Source organism: Centropristis striata, chromosome 7 (assembly GCF_030273125.1).
Source record: "Centropristis striata isolate RG_2023a ecotype Rhode Island chromosome 7, C.striata_1.0, whole genome shotgun sequence".
Taxonomy (NCBI): domain Eukaryota; kingdom Metazoa; phylum Chordata; class Actinopteri; order Perciformes; family Serranidae; genus Centropristis; species Centropristis striata.
The window spans coordinates 17943792-17964867 of NC_081523.1; the positions used below are offsets into that span (position 1 = coordinate 17943792).

General features: G+C 39.7%; 1 protein-coding gene across 3 annotated transcripts in view; it reads left to right on the top strand.

Annotated features, from left to right (window-relative positions):
- ntrk2a (neurotrophic tyrosine kinase, receptor, type 2a) overlaps nt 1-19460 on the top strand; it is a 97021-nt gene extending 77561 nt beyond the window's left edge. For 2 of the 3 annotated variants that reach the window (XM_059336329.1, XM_059336331.1), the window contains 6 exons: nt 904-1034; nt 6836-7008; nt 7573-7728; nt 8047-8137; nt 16780-16938; nt 19218-19460. In XM_059336329.1, coding sequence (XP_059192312.1) covers nt 904-1034; nt 6836-7008; nt 7573-7728; nt 8047-8137; nt 16780-16938; nt 19218-19403 — 896 coding nt within the window. In that variant the 3' untranslated portion in view covers nt 19404-19460. The remainder of the gene's footprint in view (nt 1-903; nt 1035-6835; nt 7009-7572; nt 7729-8046; nt 8138-16779; nt 16939-19217) is intronic. The other variant, XM_059336330.1, reaches the window with a different exon arrangement.
- Nucleotides 19461-21076: the final 1616 nt, after the last annotated feature.

Genomic DNA, 21076 nt, shown 5'->3' on the forward strand with positions numbered 1-21076 from the left:
TTAATCACATCACAGATAAATCTCAGCTCTTGGTGTCCTCTGTGTGTGTGTGTGTGTGTGTGTGTGTGTGTGTGTGTTCAAGATGTACCCAAGTGCATGCATTACAGGATAATCCGTGTATCCTTGCGTGCAGACAGTTGCACATCTGGCCCGCAGTCAAAAAGGCAGGGCTTAGCCAGGTTATAGTAAGGGCACCACTCTGTTCTTCGTTCTGTAGAAGAAATTCTTCTATCATCACCATGGTGAGATGCCAAATTTTCTAAAAAAAATCAGCTGGCATGAAGTCACGAGTTACTTAGCAACAGAGAGCAGGTTTGTCGACTCTGATCCAACTGTGGGTGAGCAGAAGGCAGGGAGAGATTACGTACATGAAACAGAGAGAGAGAGAGACGTGTTTTTAGAATTTACATTACAGTGAAAACTGGATCAAATTAGTGTATGACAAAACAGAAAAACATTTCAAAAACGTAGGAAATCCCCATTAAAGAAAACATGTATACAATATGATACAATGTTCCGAATTGCATACTGTTTCTTTTTACTTTTAGTTCTGCAGCCGACCTTAAGAAGTATGTACTGTTGCATGTAACATACAACTGGGAAATATTACTTCATCATAACATTGCACCTTTGAACTTTGACCCTCTTGCTCATACATGCTGCACAGAGAATTGTGGGTCAAAACAGCCAGAAGGCCTGCTGGCTTGCAAAATTCACTGTGATGCAGTTGTACATCCTGGTACTTCTGGTCTACTGTATTTGACATATTATGTTTTAGGACATACAATATATTTTTCTGGCACACTAAATAGTATAATATTATGGATACTGCAAAGTGTTTCCAAACCAAGATGGACACATTTTAATTGTTATCTTCTTTTCTGTATTTTCTCTTTTCAACAGTCGTCCAGCATATAAAGAGACACAACATTGTGCTGAAGAGAGAGCTGGGGGAGGGAGCCTTTGGAAAAGTCTTCCTGGCCGAGTGTTACAACCTCTCGCCTGACCAGGAGAAGATACTGGTGGCTGTGAAGGTAATTACTGCAACAAACACATTTCAAAAGGAGAGAAAAAATGTGTAACTTTAAACTGTCCAAATGTTATAGTCCCATTGATATAGTATTGTACCTTAAAGTTACAAGTCTACATATATCACGGAATAGCAACGACTTCAATCCACAGGCATGGTTTGACTATAAAGAAGACTTTATAGATTTCCATGTGGAAGCATTATGTAGTCTGGTTGTTCATCCCATTCTCATGAACGTGATATTTCAGGAACACATTTTTGGCCATAACTCAAGAATTGATATACTAAGTATGACAAATTTCACACAAATGGGGTTAGGTAGGGCTAAATAGGTTAAAATGATGAAGTGATGACATTATATATGAAAAAGGTCAAAGGTGAGCTTCACTGTGACATCTTAATCAAAAATGCTTTTCTGGCCATTATTCAACACATTAACTCAGTGACAGAAGGGGAAACATTTGATCAGATACTGAATTTATGACATTAACCTTGAAACTGTGGCAATTGTACAGTACATATCTTCTTTGCAGCCATTTGCAAGTTGATGATGTTTGTCAAGCATCCACCTTTTAGGATTTGTAACTTCTTTACATATATATATAAACATATATATGTATATATATTATGCTTTCTAGAAAATAACAAGAGAAATCCCAGACTTCAAGGATTTGTTTTCATAGACTTTCTATGGCCATTTTGTCCTTATGTTGTGAGAATAAACAGTAGCTTACAGTCTAAGTGAAAAACCACTCATGTCAATCAAAAGACAAACTTCATAGACATCAAAGGACTCTGTGGTAAAAAGACGATATTTCAAATCTCGAGTGTTGTTTCAGTATGTGATCATCTGAAAACCCCAGCTCCTAAAGAATGACTGGTGGAACCGATATAATTTTAGCTGAAATTATTGCTTTCTGATCAGTTGATATTTTCCTGTAATGGATACTTTAGACTCCATGTTCGCCCTCTCCTCACCTCCATTTCCTCTGCTATTGTTAGAAAGTCGTTCCTTTCAAGATTTTCTCTTAAAGTAAAAGGTGGAATTACACTCAAACCGCTGATTTCCGGGGTCAAATTGAACGGTTTCCCAAGGAGCATCCTCCCATCACATCTATCCGTCCATGCATCTCTCCATCAGGGATGCTTTCTGTCCTGGTCTGCGGTGAAACAGGATCTGATTGGTGCAGATCTTCTCATTAACAATACATGACCTGTGTGAGAGAGAGAGAGACCCCCCTCCCTCTCCTCCTGTCCCCCACTTCCTCTCCTCACTTCCTCGCCTCGCCTCTAACTCTCACCTGCAGTATACTTTTTCTCTCTTCTCTGCAGTCCTTCATCCTGCTACTTTCCTCTCCTCAAATCCTCCACCTTCTTTTCTCTAAACTGCTTGCTGGCCCGTTGATGTTTGCTGCCAGCTTAGCTTCAGCTCAGTCTGAGCTCTGTAAAATATGCACCTGAAAATCCCAGGAAGCACAGTTTTTGGTTGTAGAACAAGATGCTGTGTGTTGCTGTACTGCATTTCAAATCTGGTGAAACATTATATAATCAGCAAAAAACATGTGTATTTAAAGTGTATTTCTCAAACTGCCATAGGTGTGGCTGCATGTAGATTAATCATTTGGTCATTAGAGTCACTTCATTGATTCAACTCTCTCAATTCATCTGATTTTTTTTTCAATTAGCTAATGTACCACCTGCTTAGAGAACGCTCTTCCTGCTCTTTTTCGTCCTCATCGTTTTGTCAACTGGCATGACTCACCGTTTCTCTCCAGTTGTCTCTTCCTCCTCCTCCTTGTTGCTGCACCAACAAAGAGGAGACGTGATGAAAGCTGGTGGAAACAGATTTTTCAAATAAATGATGCCATTGTCATTGACTCCTCCTTGTTTAAAAGGTCAGCTCATCCAAATTACAAAACAAACTAAAAAGAGGGATTTTCCTTTGGTAGAAAGGGAGCTCTCGTTTTAAATGCTGGGAACACCGCAGACAAAACACCTTTCTTCTCCGTTGTACTTTGATGGAAGCCGAAATCTCACAGGCAGATTTTTCAAAACTGGTTAAACTAATGGTTATATCATGGTGCTTGAGTACAGTTTATGAAACACAGATTTACTGTGATTTTGGTGGACTGGCACTTTAATTTTTGGCAGTCAATTCAACTAGTTCATCAGCATAAGTTGCTGTAGCAACTGCCCTTGAACTGGGTTGAATTTTGCTGTATTAAACTGAATTAACTGAAATGAGACAGACTAACCAAAGTAAGCCTGGCTTATTTGGTAAACTCGCTTTCTGATTTGCATTTTCTTGTGCCAACTTTCTGAAAGTTTAGTTAAAATTTGTGCAAAACTGCAATTGAGATACAGGGTGACCCTTAAGTCTCTTTACAACTTTACACATTATTACAAAAGCAAATGAACAGACAAATATGGGTAATTATTACAAAATGAGGAGTAGATTTTTGCCTCATTTAATACACCTTACATGGGCACCATTAGTTGCACAAAGCACATTAAGACAGTACTCTATTTCTTGCCATGTTTGCTGTAGCATAGCTTCATCAATGGGTGCAATGGCATCAGTGATCTTTTTCAGGTCAGTGATGTCCTGTATCTTTGTTCCATACACAATATTTTAAACATAACCCCACAGAAAAAATGTTTTTGTTTCAATAAACCATACAACACATTGTTCCTTCTCTTTTATAGGGGTTCATTTTCCACTACCTATTTCATCAAGACAGTACCTGAAATTCACAAATGTAATGTAATTAAAGACTTTGACAACCATGGAGTACATACAACAAATCTGATTAAGATTTATCATCAATTGCCTTTGTAATTGCCTTTTTTTTTTAAATTGTAAAGAGGCTTTATGGACACCCTGTACATTGAGCAGCTCTAGGATGAGTCAGTGCATTTTATCATCATCAAAGCCTGTTTCGACATCATTTAGAATAATGAGCGTTTTGAGCTATTCTACATTACAAAAACACCAATTAAGGTGTATTATATTTTTAAATACCCCCCACCTCATGAGTACATTGTTCCTTTTCTACATACTTCACTTATGTTGCACTCTGTCATGCATGCTACATTAAAGAAACATGTACACCAAATTACAATAACCCTCACTCACTAATAGAGCTTAATGGTCCTGGTTTTAGAGGCGGCTATCAATCAGCCAGTCAGCCATAATACAGGAGCCAGTTTTACCGTTACTGTATATCATGCATACACTGAGGTGTCATCGATCACAGGCACACTTTAACACATGCAGATACACACAGAAACATACACATGCCTATTCAAGCTTACTCTCCTGCATGCCATCAATCACTAGCACCTAGCACTTTCAATAATGTTGCCGTCACACATGTAAATGTGAGTCACTACATTCCCGGGCTAGAGGTTGTTGATTGCTTCTTATTTGTCCAGGGAGCTGAATGTGCGCACACCGGATGACTAACATCACAATATTATGGCTTTTATCCTGGGAATTAAAGCTGCATTGAGTTCAGAGACTCATGAGTGTGATAGTTCATACTGTAGGTAGAGGTTTGTGGTTCACAGGAAAGTTTCTGAATTTAAAATGAATATGGTTTGCTCTGTTACAGTGGTCATATGATACATTGAACAGTTCAGCTGATTGAGTGCAGGTGTTTGCCAGAACACAACTATTTTTTTCTTAACTAAACAGTGTAAGGCCAATATTGTACATGTGCAGAATGAGTTGTGATATCTCTGATTTATAAGTTGTAAATATTAAATTAAATTAATTTATCAAATCAAATCAAATCAAAATTACTTTATTTATCCCCGAGGGAAAATTCAGTTAGTCTGGAATGAGACAGCCTGATGGCTGTAGGAGCGAAGGATCTTTTGTTTCTCTCCATCCTGCAACGGAGAGAGGAGCTGTCCACTACTTTTTTTTTGGTCCATAAAGGTTTTTTGTAGCGGATGATCTGGGTATTTCAGGATGGCCTGGAACATGTTGACAGGTCATCTCTCCACCACCTCCTCCAGTGTGTCCAACCTGGCTCCAACCACAGTACCAGCTCTTTAGACCAGTCTGTCCAACCGCCTTGCATCTCTGTGTCTGATGCTGCCTTCCCAGCAGACTGCAGCATAAAACACACTACATATTATAGTTAATAAATAATTTAGAAATGCTTTGAAGATAAGTTATAAACCATTGTTAGAGCGAAATCTGGGTTGCCCAGTTGTAGTCGTTGTTTTCCTGACACTTTCGTTGTCTTTCCAGCTTTTTATTTCCTCATTATAATCATATGAGAATAAAAATAATAATAATAATAAATACATGCCTCTGATTATTAATTTGACCTCTTATCTTCTGGACAAATAACTTTCTTTAATAACCTATTTACATTTATAACTGCAGATTTAATGGATTCTTAAAAAGTGAGTATCTATATATGTATTTTATTTTATTAATTTATTTGACAGGAACAATACATTTAGGCATTGTTAAATTTAAATAAAATGCAACTGCAAAAATCCTAAGCATATAGTACAATATAAAATACTTGTGCCATAGCACAACAATCTAATGCAGGGATAAAAATAACAATAAAACAGACAAATAAGCACTAAAAGCATCCACTATAAACAGATCCTGCAGTTATGACTGGATAATTGCTAATCAAAGGAAGTTTTTCACAACCTGACAGCCCAAAAGTAAATGATTTACGATTATTTTGCATCAATGTTTTTATAATCAGAGTGTTTTTCTTTTTAAGAAACCAAAAACAGAATTAATCACATGAACGGGAGGGTCTGACTAACGCAGGCTATCAAAACGCATTATGTGAGAACTCATCGGAGGAAAGTCAATCCAGTCAGCCAACCCAGATTTCCCAAACATGTCCGATATCACATTTCAAACTGTGATTGCAGCATAAGCTTTCATACAGTATCCATACTGTAATAATCCACCATATATCATAATGTCGTATCACATTACAGCCTGTAATGTACGTGATGTGACCAAGCTTCTGTTTGATCTTGATACATGATTAGCTGAACATATAAGTGGGTGGAGTTACAGTGCATCTCATTTTCTGGTATCTCAGCATTCCAGCTGAAAGGTCGCGGGTCATTTCCGTCTTCCTGAGCTTTCTTAGCGACGCCTCCTTGTCCTGTAAACCTATATCTGTAATAGGAGATTCCATCTGCGATGTTGGTACACAGAAAGACAAACACACACACACACACACACACAAGGTGGAAGGTGAACATATATCCATATCATATACTGTAGGAAGACAATCAATTATTCATGTAGGACAAGAGGAATTTTCTATATTTTTCTTCTTTTGATATGAAATGAATACAGACCCCGTATCATTTTCATTTCCTGCAACTCTCTCTCCCTCTTTTCCACATGTTCTTTTTCTGCCTCTGTCACAGATGCTTGCGTTACACAACCTCCCTGACAGATTTCCTGATTCATGGAAGGGAGAGGAAGATTAGTTTCAAAGGGAACCAGGGAATATAATGGATCTAAACAGTGTTGTACTTTGTAATGGCTTACATTAATATAAAATTTGTTCCTGCTCTGCTATTGTATCAGCCCTTGCCAGTAATTTCACAGTTACTGTAACTCACTTTTACAAGGCAAGACACTCAGTTTTTTTTCTTCTAGTGGACATCAGCCAAATAAATTGGAGCAGACTGGGTGTACTGTGAAAATGACTAATTGCCAATAGTGTATGTGGCACAATGTGTGAGATTTTCATTTGTCAGTGTATTAAAATGTCACTTCTCTGTGTGTTTATGTGTGTGCAGACACTTAAGGAGGCCAGTGAAAATGCCAGGAAGGATTTCCACCGCGAGGCTGAGCTGCTGACCAACCTACAGCACGAACACATTGTCACTTTCTATGGAGTGTGTGTGGAGAGCGACCCTCTCATCATGGTGTTCGAGTACATGAAACATGGAGACCTGAACAAGTTCCTCAGGCATGGCTCTTTTTTTGCATTAAATCAAAATGTTATTAAAATTGAAGCTGTTATATTGAAGAATATGATTTTTCCTGAAATGTCGTCATGAAAACAGAGGGATAAATACAAAATGATTGTACAGTAGAAGTTTCCTCTGCTATTTACAATAATAATAAAAAAAAAGCTTGAAAGGATATTTGGTATTTCATATTGCTCTTTCTAAAGCCGCCAGACTCAATTGACGAAAATAGTAATTTTCCCTTGCAGGACACAGGAGTTGCTGGTCTACTGTTGCCTCGATGGGTTAGTTTGTTTGTGTTATTGTGTGACTTTGGTCTTTTTAAGAGTGAGGTCAGATTCACCAAAGTCACACAATGACACAAGCAAACTCAACAATCGAGGCAGCAGTGGACCAACAACTCCTGTGCTCTGTGAGGGAAAATTACTGTTTTTTGTCAATGGAGTCTGGTGGCTCTGAAGAGAGCATAATGTAAATAATGGCTTCAGTTTCCACCCAACATAAAACAACATGAATCCAACAAACTGGGCCCACATAACAATTTTCCACCTGTTTCCTTCCAGGGCTCACGGTCCGGATGCAGTTCTGATGGCAGAGGGTCAGACCACCAGACCCGTGGAGCTGACCCAGTCTCAAATGCTGCACATCGCCCAGCAGATAGCATCTGGCATGGTCTACCTGGCATCACAGCACTTTGTGCACCGCGACCTGGCCACCAGGTTTGTCACCAACTCTGTTGCTACACTATTTGCTTCCTTGTGACATTACACACTTTTTCTCTTATAATGTAAGAAAACAACACCATGAAAAAACATGTGAAACTCTACCAGCCACAGATATACAATTACTATTAAAAAATACCAAATATAATAGTCAATTCTTACACCTTTTGTTAGGTGTATAAAAAAAACACATGTCTGAGGTTTAATACCCTATATATGTAACTCAAGTTATGTCAAACATCTGTATTTAAAGTCACTACAACATCTTCCTGTAATCCTGTTGTACTAAATTTGGTTATGTTTGTTATCCTACAGGAACTGCCTGGTGGGCGAGAACCTGCTGGTAAAGATTGGAGACTTTGGCATGTCCAGAGACGTCTACAGCACTGACTACTACAGGGTAGGTGTATGTGTCGATATCTTTTCTGGCCCTCTTTTCGCCTCCCTCTTCCCTGTTGCATGGGTCCCTCTCTGCTCCTCCCCTGCATGGGCATGACTGACGGACTCCAGCAGAGTTACAGTAAGAAGCCTTCTGTGGTAGGCAGTGCAGTCAGATTAATCATACATGTAGCCAGACTGTGTGTGATTAAATATATGGGGAGGGAGAATAAGTAGCATGCTTTGTAAGGTCATATTGTGTGTGTAAAATTTAAAAAAAGCGTTAATGAGGTGTTCATTTTAAATGTAGCTGCTGTTCACCAGAAAACTGCCAATCAGATAGCTGCACAAATATATTTGAAGACACTATTCCAGTTGATAAGAATCTATAAGTCATACTGATCATTTGTGATGTTTTTTTGAACAGCCGACCAATGACAAGGCAATGATAATTGAAGGTTTTTGAAATCTTACAGGTGCATCTCAATAAATTTTAATATATCATGGAAAATTTTCAGCAGTTTCCAGTAGTTCAAGTCAAATAACCCCAACCGAGTATTGAGAGCATATATATGGACATACTTTTCAGACGCCAACATTTCCATATTAAACATACTTAAAAACAACAGTTTACTTTAAAATTTGAAATTTTGTAACATTCATTTTTTTTTTGAGACACTGAATTTAAGGTCTTCATTAAATGTAAGCCATAATCATTATAATTAGAAGAAATTCAATAAATTAAGACTTGAAACATTTCATTCTGTGTGTAATGTACCTATATAATGTGTTATTTCCACTTTTTGAATTTAATTACTGACATAAATAAACTTTTCTATGATATTCTAATTTATTGAGATGCACCTGTATATATATTAAATATCATGTATTGATACGACACTGCATTAAATAGAACAGTCATATTTCATAAGATATCATATGATCCATTGTATGAGCATACATTTCAGTCAAATAAGCTATGATCCCTTTGGAGAAATGTGAAAAACAGAATATTAAAACAACCTTTGTGACCTACATTCAACTGAATACAGTGCAAAGACACGATATCTAATGCTCAAACTGAGAATGTTTTGTTTTTTTGTAAATATATACTCTCATCCTGATTTTTATACATTCAGTTTTTAGTTACGTTAAACAAAACGTCTCAACTTTTTTTGGAATCGGGGTTGTGTTTGTGTTTGTCCTGTGTGTGTGTGTTGCAGGGACGTTTAGCAGTTCCACTATGAGTGTCATGATAACTCAGGGGTACGAGAGACAGCCGAGAAGTGTGTGTCCAGTTTTTTTCCCCCTTGTGTACAGCAATCTGTCACCTTTCTGAAAGGCCAAAATCTAATAAATCGTACAGATTGATTGATAGCGACTGTCCATTTTTTTTCCTGCCCTTTCTCCCTTCCACTGTGACAAACTGACATGAGTGACAGTGACAGAGAAGAGGAGGAGGGAGAAAGAGAGAAAGAGTATAACCTTAATAACGTTCAGAACGATAACAATGATCTGTAGGCCATTTTGATGGATGCATAATTTAGTAATGACATTGATTGATGCATTTTATTTTATGATGTTAAAGAAATACTAAAAGAATCATTTTTAATTTGTTATGAAGAGCAGTTTAGTCTAGATTATAGCTTGCATTCAGGTTGAGCTCTCTTTTTATAGTTCAAAGATATATTCTTTTACCAGGAACCTGTTCTAAACATAAGGAAAATTGACTTTTTATTTGTGTTTTTCTGAATGCTGTTGAGCTTAAATTAGGAATAAATAGTTGTGTGCGGCATCAAATTAAAGATATAAAAAAAGATTAAGGTCCTTCCGCTGTGGCTTTCTTTTGTACTATCTCTGTGTGACGACACACAGCAACCCCGACCTCCTCCTCCTCCTCTTTCCTTTCACCCCTCCTCAATAAAGCTAAGCGCTGAGGCTGTAGCCATGGTGACGGGCGAAGGCAGTGGCGGTGAGCCTGCGAGTTGTATTCAACGTTTCTCAGGAAGAAAAGTAATCAGAAAACTTCTGTTTAGTATGCTGAGGCAGTACGAGAGAAAGAGAGGGGGAGAAGGAGAGAGATGGAAGTGTGGGAGACGGAGGCGGGAGAGAGGGAGGGAGATGAAAGGAGAGAGAGCTGGAAAAGAGAGAGGGATGGAGGGAAAGGGGTGGGAGGCCAGGGAGGGAGAAAATAAGACACAAATAAATATACGAAAGGAGGAAAGGCTGTAATAGAGCTATAAAGCAACATGCACATGCTGAGGTGGGAGAGGAGAGGTCTGTCGCCTGTATACAGTGTTCAGGATAGTCAATAACAACACAGTGCTGCAGCTTTAGACAGCAACAGAGCAGGTTATCAGACAGCAACAGCAAGAAATGTAAAAAAAAGGACAGAAAGGTAGACAGCAAGTGAGAAAACAGCAAGGCAGAAGAGAGGTACAGCATGGTGGGAGGTAAAACACAGTCTTCCAGCCGTGTTTTAGCATCCAGGAGAGACAGAGGTGTGTGTGTGTGTGTGTGTGTGTGTGTGTGTGTGTGTGTGGTGGGAAGTGAAGAGACCCAGTCATGCTCTTGCGTCAGACAGGAGCAAAGATGAGTCATAGAGGAATTGGAGCCCCCCCAGTGTGTGTATGTATGTGTACGTGTGTGTGTGTGTGTGTGTGTGTGTGTGTGTGTGTGTGTGTGTAGCAGAGGCGTTGGCCTGAAGGGGCTGTGCTGACGTCATTGACTCCCCTGTTATACAATGAACCTGACAGGAGCTTCAGAAGACAGACAGGATGCCACGTTTCAAACCTTGAGCCTCTCCTTGCAGGCTTTTCTCAGCGTGTGTGTGTGTGTGTGTGTGTGTGTGTGTTGGTGGGCGGGTGGGGTCTTTGAATTTGCAGTATGAGTTCAGGAGGGATTTACTCCTTTTCTCCCCTAAACTGATTTCATGCCCAAATGTGTAGGATGAAAGAAAATTAAATGTCTGCTTGGGTTTTAACGTTGGAGCCTGACTGTTTTACGCTGCTGACACAGACTGTAGAAAAACACTGGCAACAGAGCCGAGCTAAACAATCTCTGCAGAGCAATTTGGCTGGTGTGTTTTTTTTTTTTTACAACCCGTCTCTGGGTCTCGACCAACACAGACAAACAGCATCCTAATGGAGCACCTGGAGGAGCCATAGAGGAGCGGTTATCTTGTGCAGGAGCGAACAAAACACTGCTGTGTTTGTGTGTGTGTAAGATACACATCAACATAAAGATGATAATGTCGACACGTTAAATCTATGGTATAAAGAGCTGGCATGAAATCTGTCATATGGAGTATATAACCTCTTTATAGGTGGACGGAAAAAAGTGCATTGATCTTCTGGCTTCCTAAGTTGGAAATTTAACCAAGAAAAACGACTTTAAAGCAGCAAAGTCAAAGTATTTGAGCCCAACATTTCTGTTTGCTCCACATGATTCTCACATGAGTCTTTCAGTTGGTGGGAGTACTGGCCTTGATAGCCAATCAGCGTACCAAAATGTGTTACACCATCACATTGCTCTGTTCAATGGATACATGCGAGGCGATAGTTTTATACCTAGGTGGGTGAAGGCACAGTCAGAGGAGGGTGGGTCATGCCTTCCCCCACCTAAGAAGAAAAATACCACTACACGGGACGTGAACATGAGCATTTTAAGGATTACACAAGCTATGACAAATCCAGGTTGAACTGCAAAAAAATCTATGCCTCTGACAAACGATACATAAGTCCATACTCCTGTTCATTTTGGTTCATTATGGTTGCTTTTTCTATCCGATGTAACGCTATCATTAGAGCTGGTTCCTCTGGTAGCCGTCTTTACTGTTTGGCAAGCAACAGCCTGTATTTTTACGTCATCATCTACAATGCAGTCCCTAGCCCAGGGGTAGGCAACCTGTGGCTCTGGAGCCACATGCGGCTCTTCAGGCTGTATGCAGTGGCTCTTAGTCACTGTAACAAAAGATTATACGTAATGAAACGGTTATTTCTTTTACATTTTAATTGTCATTTATCAATGTTGTAGGCCCAACGCAATTTGTATTCTTCAACTGTAAAAATGTGTATTTTATATATGGCATTATTAAACAACTAAAATGGCCAACAATGGCTCTTTTGCTCTTAATGGTTGCAGACCCCTGCCCTAGCCCCTTTCTGACTGCTGTTTCAAACCACGAAACTAACGCCTGAGGTAGTAACAGACATTGGTGAGACTGTTTGAGGCGGGATCAATGTGAAGCAGCGGAGCCGGAAAGATGAGAAATACGTGATGTACGTTATTTGTGCAACCAACACTTGTGTAATAAGTAATAAGAAAGGATAGTGGAGCTTATCATCAGAAACACGCCTCTCACCTGAGTCCGACAGTAATCGAATCCTGTTCAGCAAAATGCAGAACAACTTAGCTTGAGTCTGTAGAATCTCTACAGTGAGAAACAGCACAACAGACAGTTCTTCCACCGTCATTGATTTGAATTCACCATCACTTATTGTACACATACTGCGGCTGCTCTTTTACACGCCACTACCGCCTCCTTCTTTTTTCAGCAATGGTGAATTGCAATGTGAAGCGATGCCAAGATCATGCCATTGGATTGGATGATTGGTCTTTATGTGTCAACTTTGCCGTGGTCTCTAATTGGCCCGGGTGCGGCCAGATAAAAGGCCAAACTATCACTTAGAGCAAACAAAAAACATCCCATTTAAAGCTCATATTGTATAATTCTCATGCTCTAGTTTTGCTTTTATGTATTGATACTGCAAAAAGCTGGTGAAAAATAGCTTCTTTTTTTTACAGTATTCATATTGTTGTTAACTTTACGATAAAGTGCTTTAAAAGTCTGAAAACCTGATTATTTGCCAGACTTCAGTCAATCATTCATTCATCACGCATCACGAAAATAAACAACAGCCTGAGGAAACCTATATGTCATCCATTTTACTGTTTTTTTCAGGGTGAAACACACACACACACACACACACACACACACACACACACCAGCATTGTTGGAAAGAGTTTTTGTTTCCATAGCAACACAGAGGGCAATTAAGGTAGGGTTCCTGTGTAACAAAGAGTGGGCGGAGTTAGTCACATAAGCCCATCCTACAACACATCCCATAATGCTTTCTTTTTAAACTGCTCCAGTTGCCATGGATACCGCAGCCTCTGAGGGGTCACTACAGCCCCGCTCGGCTTTATTTATCCGCCTTTTTTGAGGCTTTCCTGGAACACTCAGGCAGTGGTCTACAGCTGAAATGATGCATATTTATAAGACCGAGAGGAGAGAGACAGACAGGCGGGCTTAGAGGCAGTGAGGGAAGGTGAGAACGAGGGAGAGCGAGAGAGAGCGAGAAAGAAAGAAAGAAAGAAAGAAAGGGCAACAGCAAAGGAGACAAAGACTGACGACGAGGCCACTGACAGCAAAAAGGAAACTGAAAAAGAGCTGATGACAGAGAGAGATGCACCGTCTACACTTCAGTGAAAATCTATGAAAGTGTTTGGTCTGCTGCTCCACTGTAGACGTGATGTTCTGTATATTTGATGACGATGAGAAGAAGATTTAATCTGAGGCTTTCCCTTCCTGCTTCTTCATTTGTTTTCTTTCGTCGGTTCTCTCTTTCAATTCAGCTTCGTTAGAGCCTTTTTGAAGAGACCGCCCTTCTCTCTCTCACACACACACACACACACACACACACACACACACACACACACAGTTAACAAACATAAAAGAAATGTAGTCCTGCAGTTAAGGAGCCCAATATTAATATTTCAGACCATCAGGGGAAATGATCAGCCATGATGAATAAAACAAAAAGACTAATGTATGTAAAAAGGTTCAGAAACATCATTGAATAAATAATGTCAGAAAACTATCTATAGAACAGAAAGAAATAGAATAAACAATGGCGGTGTCTGGAATCAGATACACTATTCTTAATCTAATATTAATCTATTAACCATATGATGCACTGTGTTTCCTGGAAGTATATTTCTGTGATATCTGATTTTCACATTTATGCACAATACAACACCCCCAAAATTTCTCACAATGAAACAAAAATAGTGTCATTCTGCTAACAAACCCACAATGCATTTTATAGTCTTTATAGTCTGGAATATCCATCACTAAATCCATTTTAAATTATAGTTACTAATGTTCAGTTATATGTTAATCTGTACTAAGAAACATCTGTTGTGGAGCATTATGAGCGTTAAATTCCAAAGTAATTTTAAACAACATGTTAAACTGTTAACTGTTGATCCTTTGTTAACGCAGGTATTTTTCTACATGCATGCATGGAATATTAGCAATATTAGCACAAACGTGTCCTTGTCGAACACAAGCTAGCAGCTTTCTTGCATCTTTTCAGATATCACTTCTCATGTGTGTTTTGTTGAGTAAAGGTAGGTTAAAGAACCACATGTAGGGCATTCCTCCCAGTGAAATGTCTTGTAACGTGTGACACAGTGAAGCCGATCCCTTGTTTAATATGCAAACCACAACAACTTCAAGATAAGTTAAGATAATAAGTAAAGGGCAGTCCGTGGAGGTTAGGAATCGGGTTTGTAACCGGAGGGTGGTCGGTTTGAATCCCAGGACGGACAGGTGAAGGACTGAAGTGCCCTTAAGCAAGGCAGCTAACCCCAGTACGCAGCTCCATGGGTGCGCCCAAATACAGCTACCAACTGCTCCTTGCATGGTGTGTGTACTAGTGTGTAAAAAGGATGGGTTAAATGCAGAGTTTGAATTTTCCCATTGTGGGATCAATAAAGTAATTAATCTTTAAAGATAACATAAGTCAGACAAGCCATGTAATTTGACTTTGAAAGTCCTATAGTGTGTAGGTGCCATAAGTGAACTTCAGAAAAAACAGATTACCTATTATATGGGGAGTAGTGAAGAAGGGAGTGATCCCAGACACAGAAAATGCACTTAAAGGACATTATCTTTGCATTTGAGAATGTAGAGTTATGACTCTAAATTCAGGATTTCCAACCAGTATGTGCATGTTGTAGTATAAATACTATTGTACAGTGTATGTGTGTGTGTGTGTGTGTGTGTGTGTGTGTGTGTGTGTGTGTGTGTGTGTGTGCAGTGTACATACAGTATATAGTGTAATGTGCAAACTATTACTTTTCTTTTTTATTGTATTCTGTTTCATCATTCTTACATCATAACCCATGTGCCACACTTCTTCGGCAACACTGTGCATCATTATGGCCTGCCTATAAAGCACAATGGACTTTGACAGAGACAGAGAGAGAAATGCAAATACGTGAGAGACGAACCAGCACCGAGACACAGCGTTACAGGGGAAAAAGCGAGGGGCCCGGTGATGAAGAGTAAGAGCTGCAGATATGTTTCCCCAGACGTCCCAGTGAACATGATGGCTATCTATGTGACCGTGCACATTTTATTACTCCATTAAATAACCCACTGACTAACAAAGAAACAGGCCAAGTGTGGGTACCAAACCATTAATAACAGGCATAAACCTCAGAAAATGGATTGGGCTATCTGTGTGGAGCAATGGAGTGCAGATGGGTCTGTAGATTCATGTTCGGAGGAGAAGCAGAATATACGGCGTCAGTACTCACGGCTAGGTTTTACTCACTTTCACTTGGAGCAGGATAGGGTTAAAAGTTCAAGCACTGGAAACAGTTTTCACGCTCCAACCTCAGTAGATTAACCAGATTTATAAACCAACAAGTCAAAGTCTGCGAGAGTCTCCACTGAAATGAACTGTCGTGTTTATTAAATGTAAAAACAGCAAATGAATGCAACAATCAAACAGGCTCCGAAGGCTCACTTCAGATTAGAGCTTAATGAAATGACCGAATGTCTCTCAGAGTGCCTGTGAGTTCCTGTGTGGGATTAGCTGCTGATTTATGCTTTCTGACAATCGCTTCAACTCACTCTGATGTTTGATGCTACAATTTAAGTTCTAATTAAAAACATTTTTTAATTAACTAAATTTCCCTCACTTGGGACAGTGGCAGTTTATATACTCCAGCACATATTTATTTGTAATGGAGGACAGATGACTCACACAAACTGGCTCACACATTTCAAATCACACAGACTGTTTACCTTATCCAGCAACTTTTCTTTTTCTTTTTTGATTAGTTGGTCGATCACTGTATAATTTATTATTCACATTTAACCTCAAATTGTGATCAGTCGCCATTTAATTACTCCTCATGAGCTCAAAGACGTATATGCATACACTCTTTGTCAGAGGGAATATAAAGCAATGCTTTTTCACTTGAATCCCCTTCAGTTAAATCAAATTATACACTGATCAGGAGTGAGGTGTGCTATAGTCACGGAGATGATGCAATCTACTGTGCCTCACCATCAAACCTTGCTCAGATGCCTCAGGCAGCAGTTTTCAGGAATGAAATGTTTGCAGCGCTGCTTTAAAATGAATTGAAATTCCTCAGTGAACCTTCTTGAGTAAGAAATGTGGAAAGCTGCGTGACCGTGCATTCGAAATGCATGATGTCACAGAATAGAATAGATTTAAATAGAAGAGCAGTGAGTGAATATGTCAGGATGATAGTGAGGATGCGTAACTGCTCTATAAATCTGCATTCTTTCTTACAGTTACTGTACACAATACTGACTTTATGCTCTCTTTTTCTGTGTTGTTTCTAAAGGTCGGAGGTCACACCATGCTGCCAATCCGTTGGATGCCTCCTGAAAGCATCATGTACAGAAAGTTCACCACAGAGAGCGATGTTTGGAGTTTAGGAGTTGTTCTCTGGGAGATCTTCACTTATGGAAAGCAGCCGTGGTACCAGCTCTCCAATAATGAGGTACAGTCACTTATCATAGTGTAAAGTACCACATAACTTTATGGAAACTTGGAAACGAGATGTTGCAGCCCGAGATATGAGAAACAGCCCTTCAGTTAGAAATAACACTAAATATTTGATCAGTTTTGTGTCTCATAAGTTTACATCTTGTGATTCCTTCGGCCTGAGTCTTCTCATTTCATAAAGCTTAAGCAAATCATTGTTTCACGATATGGTATGTCTGCACTGCACTACTGCACTAAAAGCTTTTCTTGGGCTGTTTTGTTGGCTCAACTCACCATTCAGTGTGGGAAAAGGGAAGGTGCTGTTGTCAGGCATCACTGTCAGGCTGGTGCAGGGTCAGATCTGTCTTACAGTTTTTAAACCCTGTTTTTCAGAAGGGCTCTTGAAATGTCCCATATTTTTTTTGTCATATATTACACTGAGTTCAGCGGTCTGGAGACACTCATACAACAAAATATCTTGTTGTTTGTGTTCTCCAGTGCCAGAAAAAAAAATGTTTTCCTAAACATAACTGAGTAGATTAAATTCACAACATTAACCACATGCTTAAAACGGCGACCCAGTGTATCAAAAATGAATGCCAAGGGGTCCCAACGGTTCAGAACTGCAGCCACACGACCCTTCCACGGATCAGTTTGACACTCCTGGTCTAAGGATGGTTGTAACATTAAACATATATACTGAAGACTAGGGCTGCAGCCAACCATTACTTTCATTTTTATTTACTCTGAAGAGGATTTTTTCTAATTAAATGTACAAAAAATATATTTTTTAAATGCCTGTTTCCTAAAGCACAAGATGATGTTGCTAGATTGCTTATCTTGTCTACCAAATATATTCAATTTACAATAATATAAACTAAAGTAAAGAAGAAAATTACCACATTAGAGAAGCTGGGACCAACAAATGTTTAGTATTTTTGCTCGTTACATGACGAGTATGAACATTGTCATTGAAACCCTTAACAAGCAGTGGCCTGACTCAGTAGAAGCAGAGTCACACTAAGCAGCCAAACATACACCATGTACACCATCTGTATCAGCAAAAAAACAAACAACTGCCAAGTTAACAAAAAGATGTAAACAATTGGCTGTTTCTTCTGAATGATTAATGACTTACAAATCCTCCCAAGACACTCAGGGCTTTGACCCGGTCTTGACCTGCTCTGGGTCTTGACCCAGTTTCCGGAAAACAAAGCTGTGTCAGAGCCCTTCAACCCTTCCCCTTCACCTGGACCTCAACCCTAAGATGTCCTCAACTCTGGTTACAGCTTTCCAACCATGTCAGCAGTCCCCCTTTTTTTCTCCTGATTCACTCTGGTTACATCCAAAATTAACCTTTAGCCCCTCCTGCGGCCTTCTTTTCCCGTTTACATCTATTAAATCTCTCTCAAGTCACAGTTCACTCACCTCCTGAACCATATCTCATGCTCAGATATCTTTTACACAGGATATGGAGTTTTGTTCTGAAATGAGATATTCATTATTAAAGCACTCTCACAGACTGATAACAATCACAGGATGAGGAGGTGTAGGTAGCTGCTTGATTAGCGGAAGATGATTGCAAACTGTATTCTTGATAATTTAGAGATCTTGATTTTCAGGTATTAATTTTTTTCTTTTTCTTTTACCTAAACATTGCAATTTGGGAGACACATTTGGAACTTAATAAAAAACAACTAATTGGTATTCATTCCACGCACATAGCATAATGTATTTATGGTTGAGGAAATTATAAAAAGCTGAATTACATTACAGGCTAATAACAGTATAGATATTTTTCAAACCAGAACGATATATATACACACACACACACACTCTTTGTACCAGGGAGCTCTCCTCTGTATACAGCAGTGCAGTGTGGGTTTCAAAAGGTCTCCTCTGTTTGATCCACAAATCCTCATCATCATAATCATAAAATAGATTTAAAGCGTGTCTGTCGTTTTTAAAAGAATATCGAATTTTTGGAGTGTGTTAAAATACTACATATTCTCACTGCTATTGAGAAATTGGATTTGATTTGTCTGGTTGACTGCTCCGGTGTCGTATAACTTCATCACTCCAGTAAATAATTTATTCACAGTGACATTTCCACTGTATGCCACTGCAGTGTGGTGAAACAACTTCACTGAGCAGATGCTCAATCATCTTCAACGTGCACACAGTTGTGACTTTCAGCTCAAACTGTTGAGTTTCCGGATTTCTATTTGTTTTCTTTAGTAAGAGAAAGCTGACGTTAAACTTGATATCCGTCTTTCTTCCCTTCTTTGTCTGCAGGTGATAGAGTGTATAACCCAGGGCAGGGTGCTGCAGCGGCCCCGGACCTGTCCTAAAGAAGTATACGACCTGATGTTGGGCTGCTGGCAGCGAGAGCCACACATGAGACTCAACATCAAAGAAATTCATGGTCTGCTCCTCAATCTGGCAAAAGCCTCACCTGTATATCTGGATATACTGGGCTGAACAAAGGAGGAGAACGGAGGATGTGTGTGTGTGTGTGTGTGTGTGTGTGTGTGTATTTGGGTGGTGATGGTTATTGTGCATTTGAGGCTGCATGCATGTGTGTGTGTGTGTGTGTGTGTGTGTGTGCCGGGGTGGACACGGTGACACCTGTGAATGAAATGAGGTGTGCGATGCTCGTGGAAATGCGTGTGCGCAATGTACCGCTGTACAGGATGTGAAGCTATTATCAAACTTTTAAAAAGGCAATCAAAAAATTCCTCAACTCATCCCCAACCGCGTCTTTCCTCCCTGCCAATTTCCTCTCCTTTGTGCATCTCTACTTCTTCCCTCCTTCCTTTCCCGGAGAGACATTTACTAAGAGTAATTTAACTTTGGAGGGGGAAAAAAGCTTCTCACTTCTTTTCAAATGCTTTAAACTGACTGGGGCTAAATTGATGAAAACCTGATTAACAGGACTTTAAATTTAGTGACTCATCCTTCGCTGCCTGTCGGACAGCAGGACTCGTTTGAACATCTGGAAACTTCAAGGAGGGGCAGCGTTGGGAGGATTTCCAGAAGCTTCGATCCTTTTGCGTGTAAATATGAGACTGTAGGACGGTGAGACATTTCAGAGGAAATGGCTCTGTGCAATGTAGAGCCATAAAGACACTGTGTTTCCCCCTCTCACCCTGTCTGTCTGTGTCTTTCTGTCTGTCCGTCCCTCAGAACTGTACATGAGTATTAATATCAGCATTCATCCAACATGGCCAGAAGAAACGACAACACAGCTGAAGAAAAACACGCCGGTACACCAACAGTAAATTGACTGTAACAGAAAAGACGACCAGGAAAAGTGAACACAATCTTGGTTTTCTGCCTGTCAGATAAAATTAGGAGGTGAGATGACAAAAGATGATTTCTGGTTGGCAAAAGAAGAAAAAAATCACTAACAATACAGTGCCTACTGAAGCTGAACTGAATTGCTGTGGTGAAAAAGGCTGAGGTATTCTACTACACTGTAAAGGCCTTTAAACACCGGGGCGATTTTCTTCTCTCTTTTTTTTCATGCGATTGACTCGCATGTCAATGTTTTTTTTAAACTGTTGCTTCAGAGAGGGTCAGTGCGTCAAGGCATTGCTCTTGCATACACAACAGGGTGTTCAACACACCACTGTTTCCATTCTACTATGTTTTTTGAGGGCTGAATGCACCCCAGACTGCTGTTGCTCTGGGTCAGTAGGACCTACTGGTTGGTCCTCTGTTTGTGCAAACTGTCACAACCATCATATGAAAAGTTTTGATGCAAGTATTTTGCATTTTTGTGCCACTTATTTGTCACTCCCCCAGTGTGTAAAGGCCTCAATTGTGAATACTATAAATGTAAAAACAGCCTGATCTATATGATACTGATCTATAATATCTCCTCATGCAACAGTCTGATGTACATGATTATAAGGATATATGCACTCATATCTGAAAACAGTTTTCTGTTACATATTAATTTGCTCAGGCCTGAACTGCACGGTCATACAGCACAGGGTAACATGATGACTACTTTTTTTTCTCCTCCCTCGAAGTGACAGATGCTTCACTTGTGATGTCAAGCACTCGTGTCGGAGGTCAATTGATTCATTTGTCCGCAGCTGTCCGACAATCGTGAGGTCTTGCCGTTTGGGGGGTGGGGGTAGTGGGGG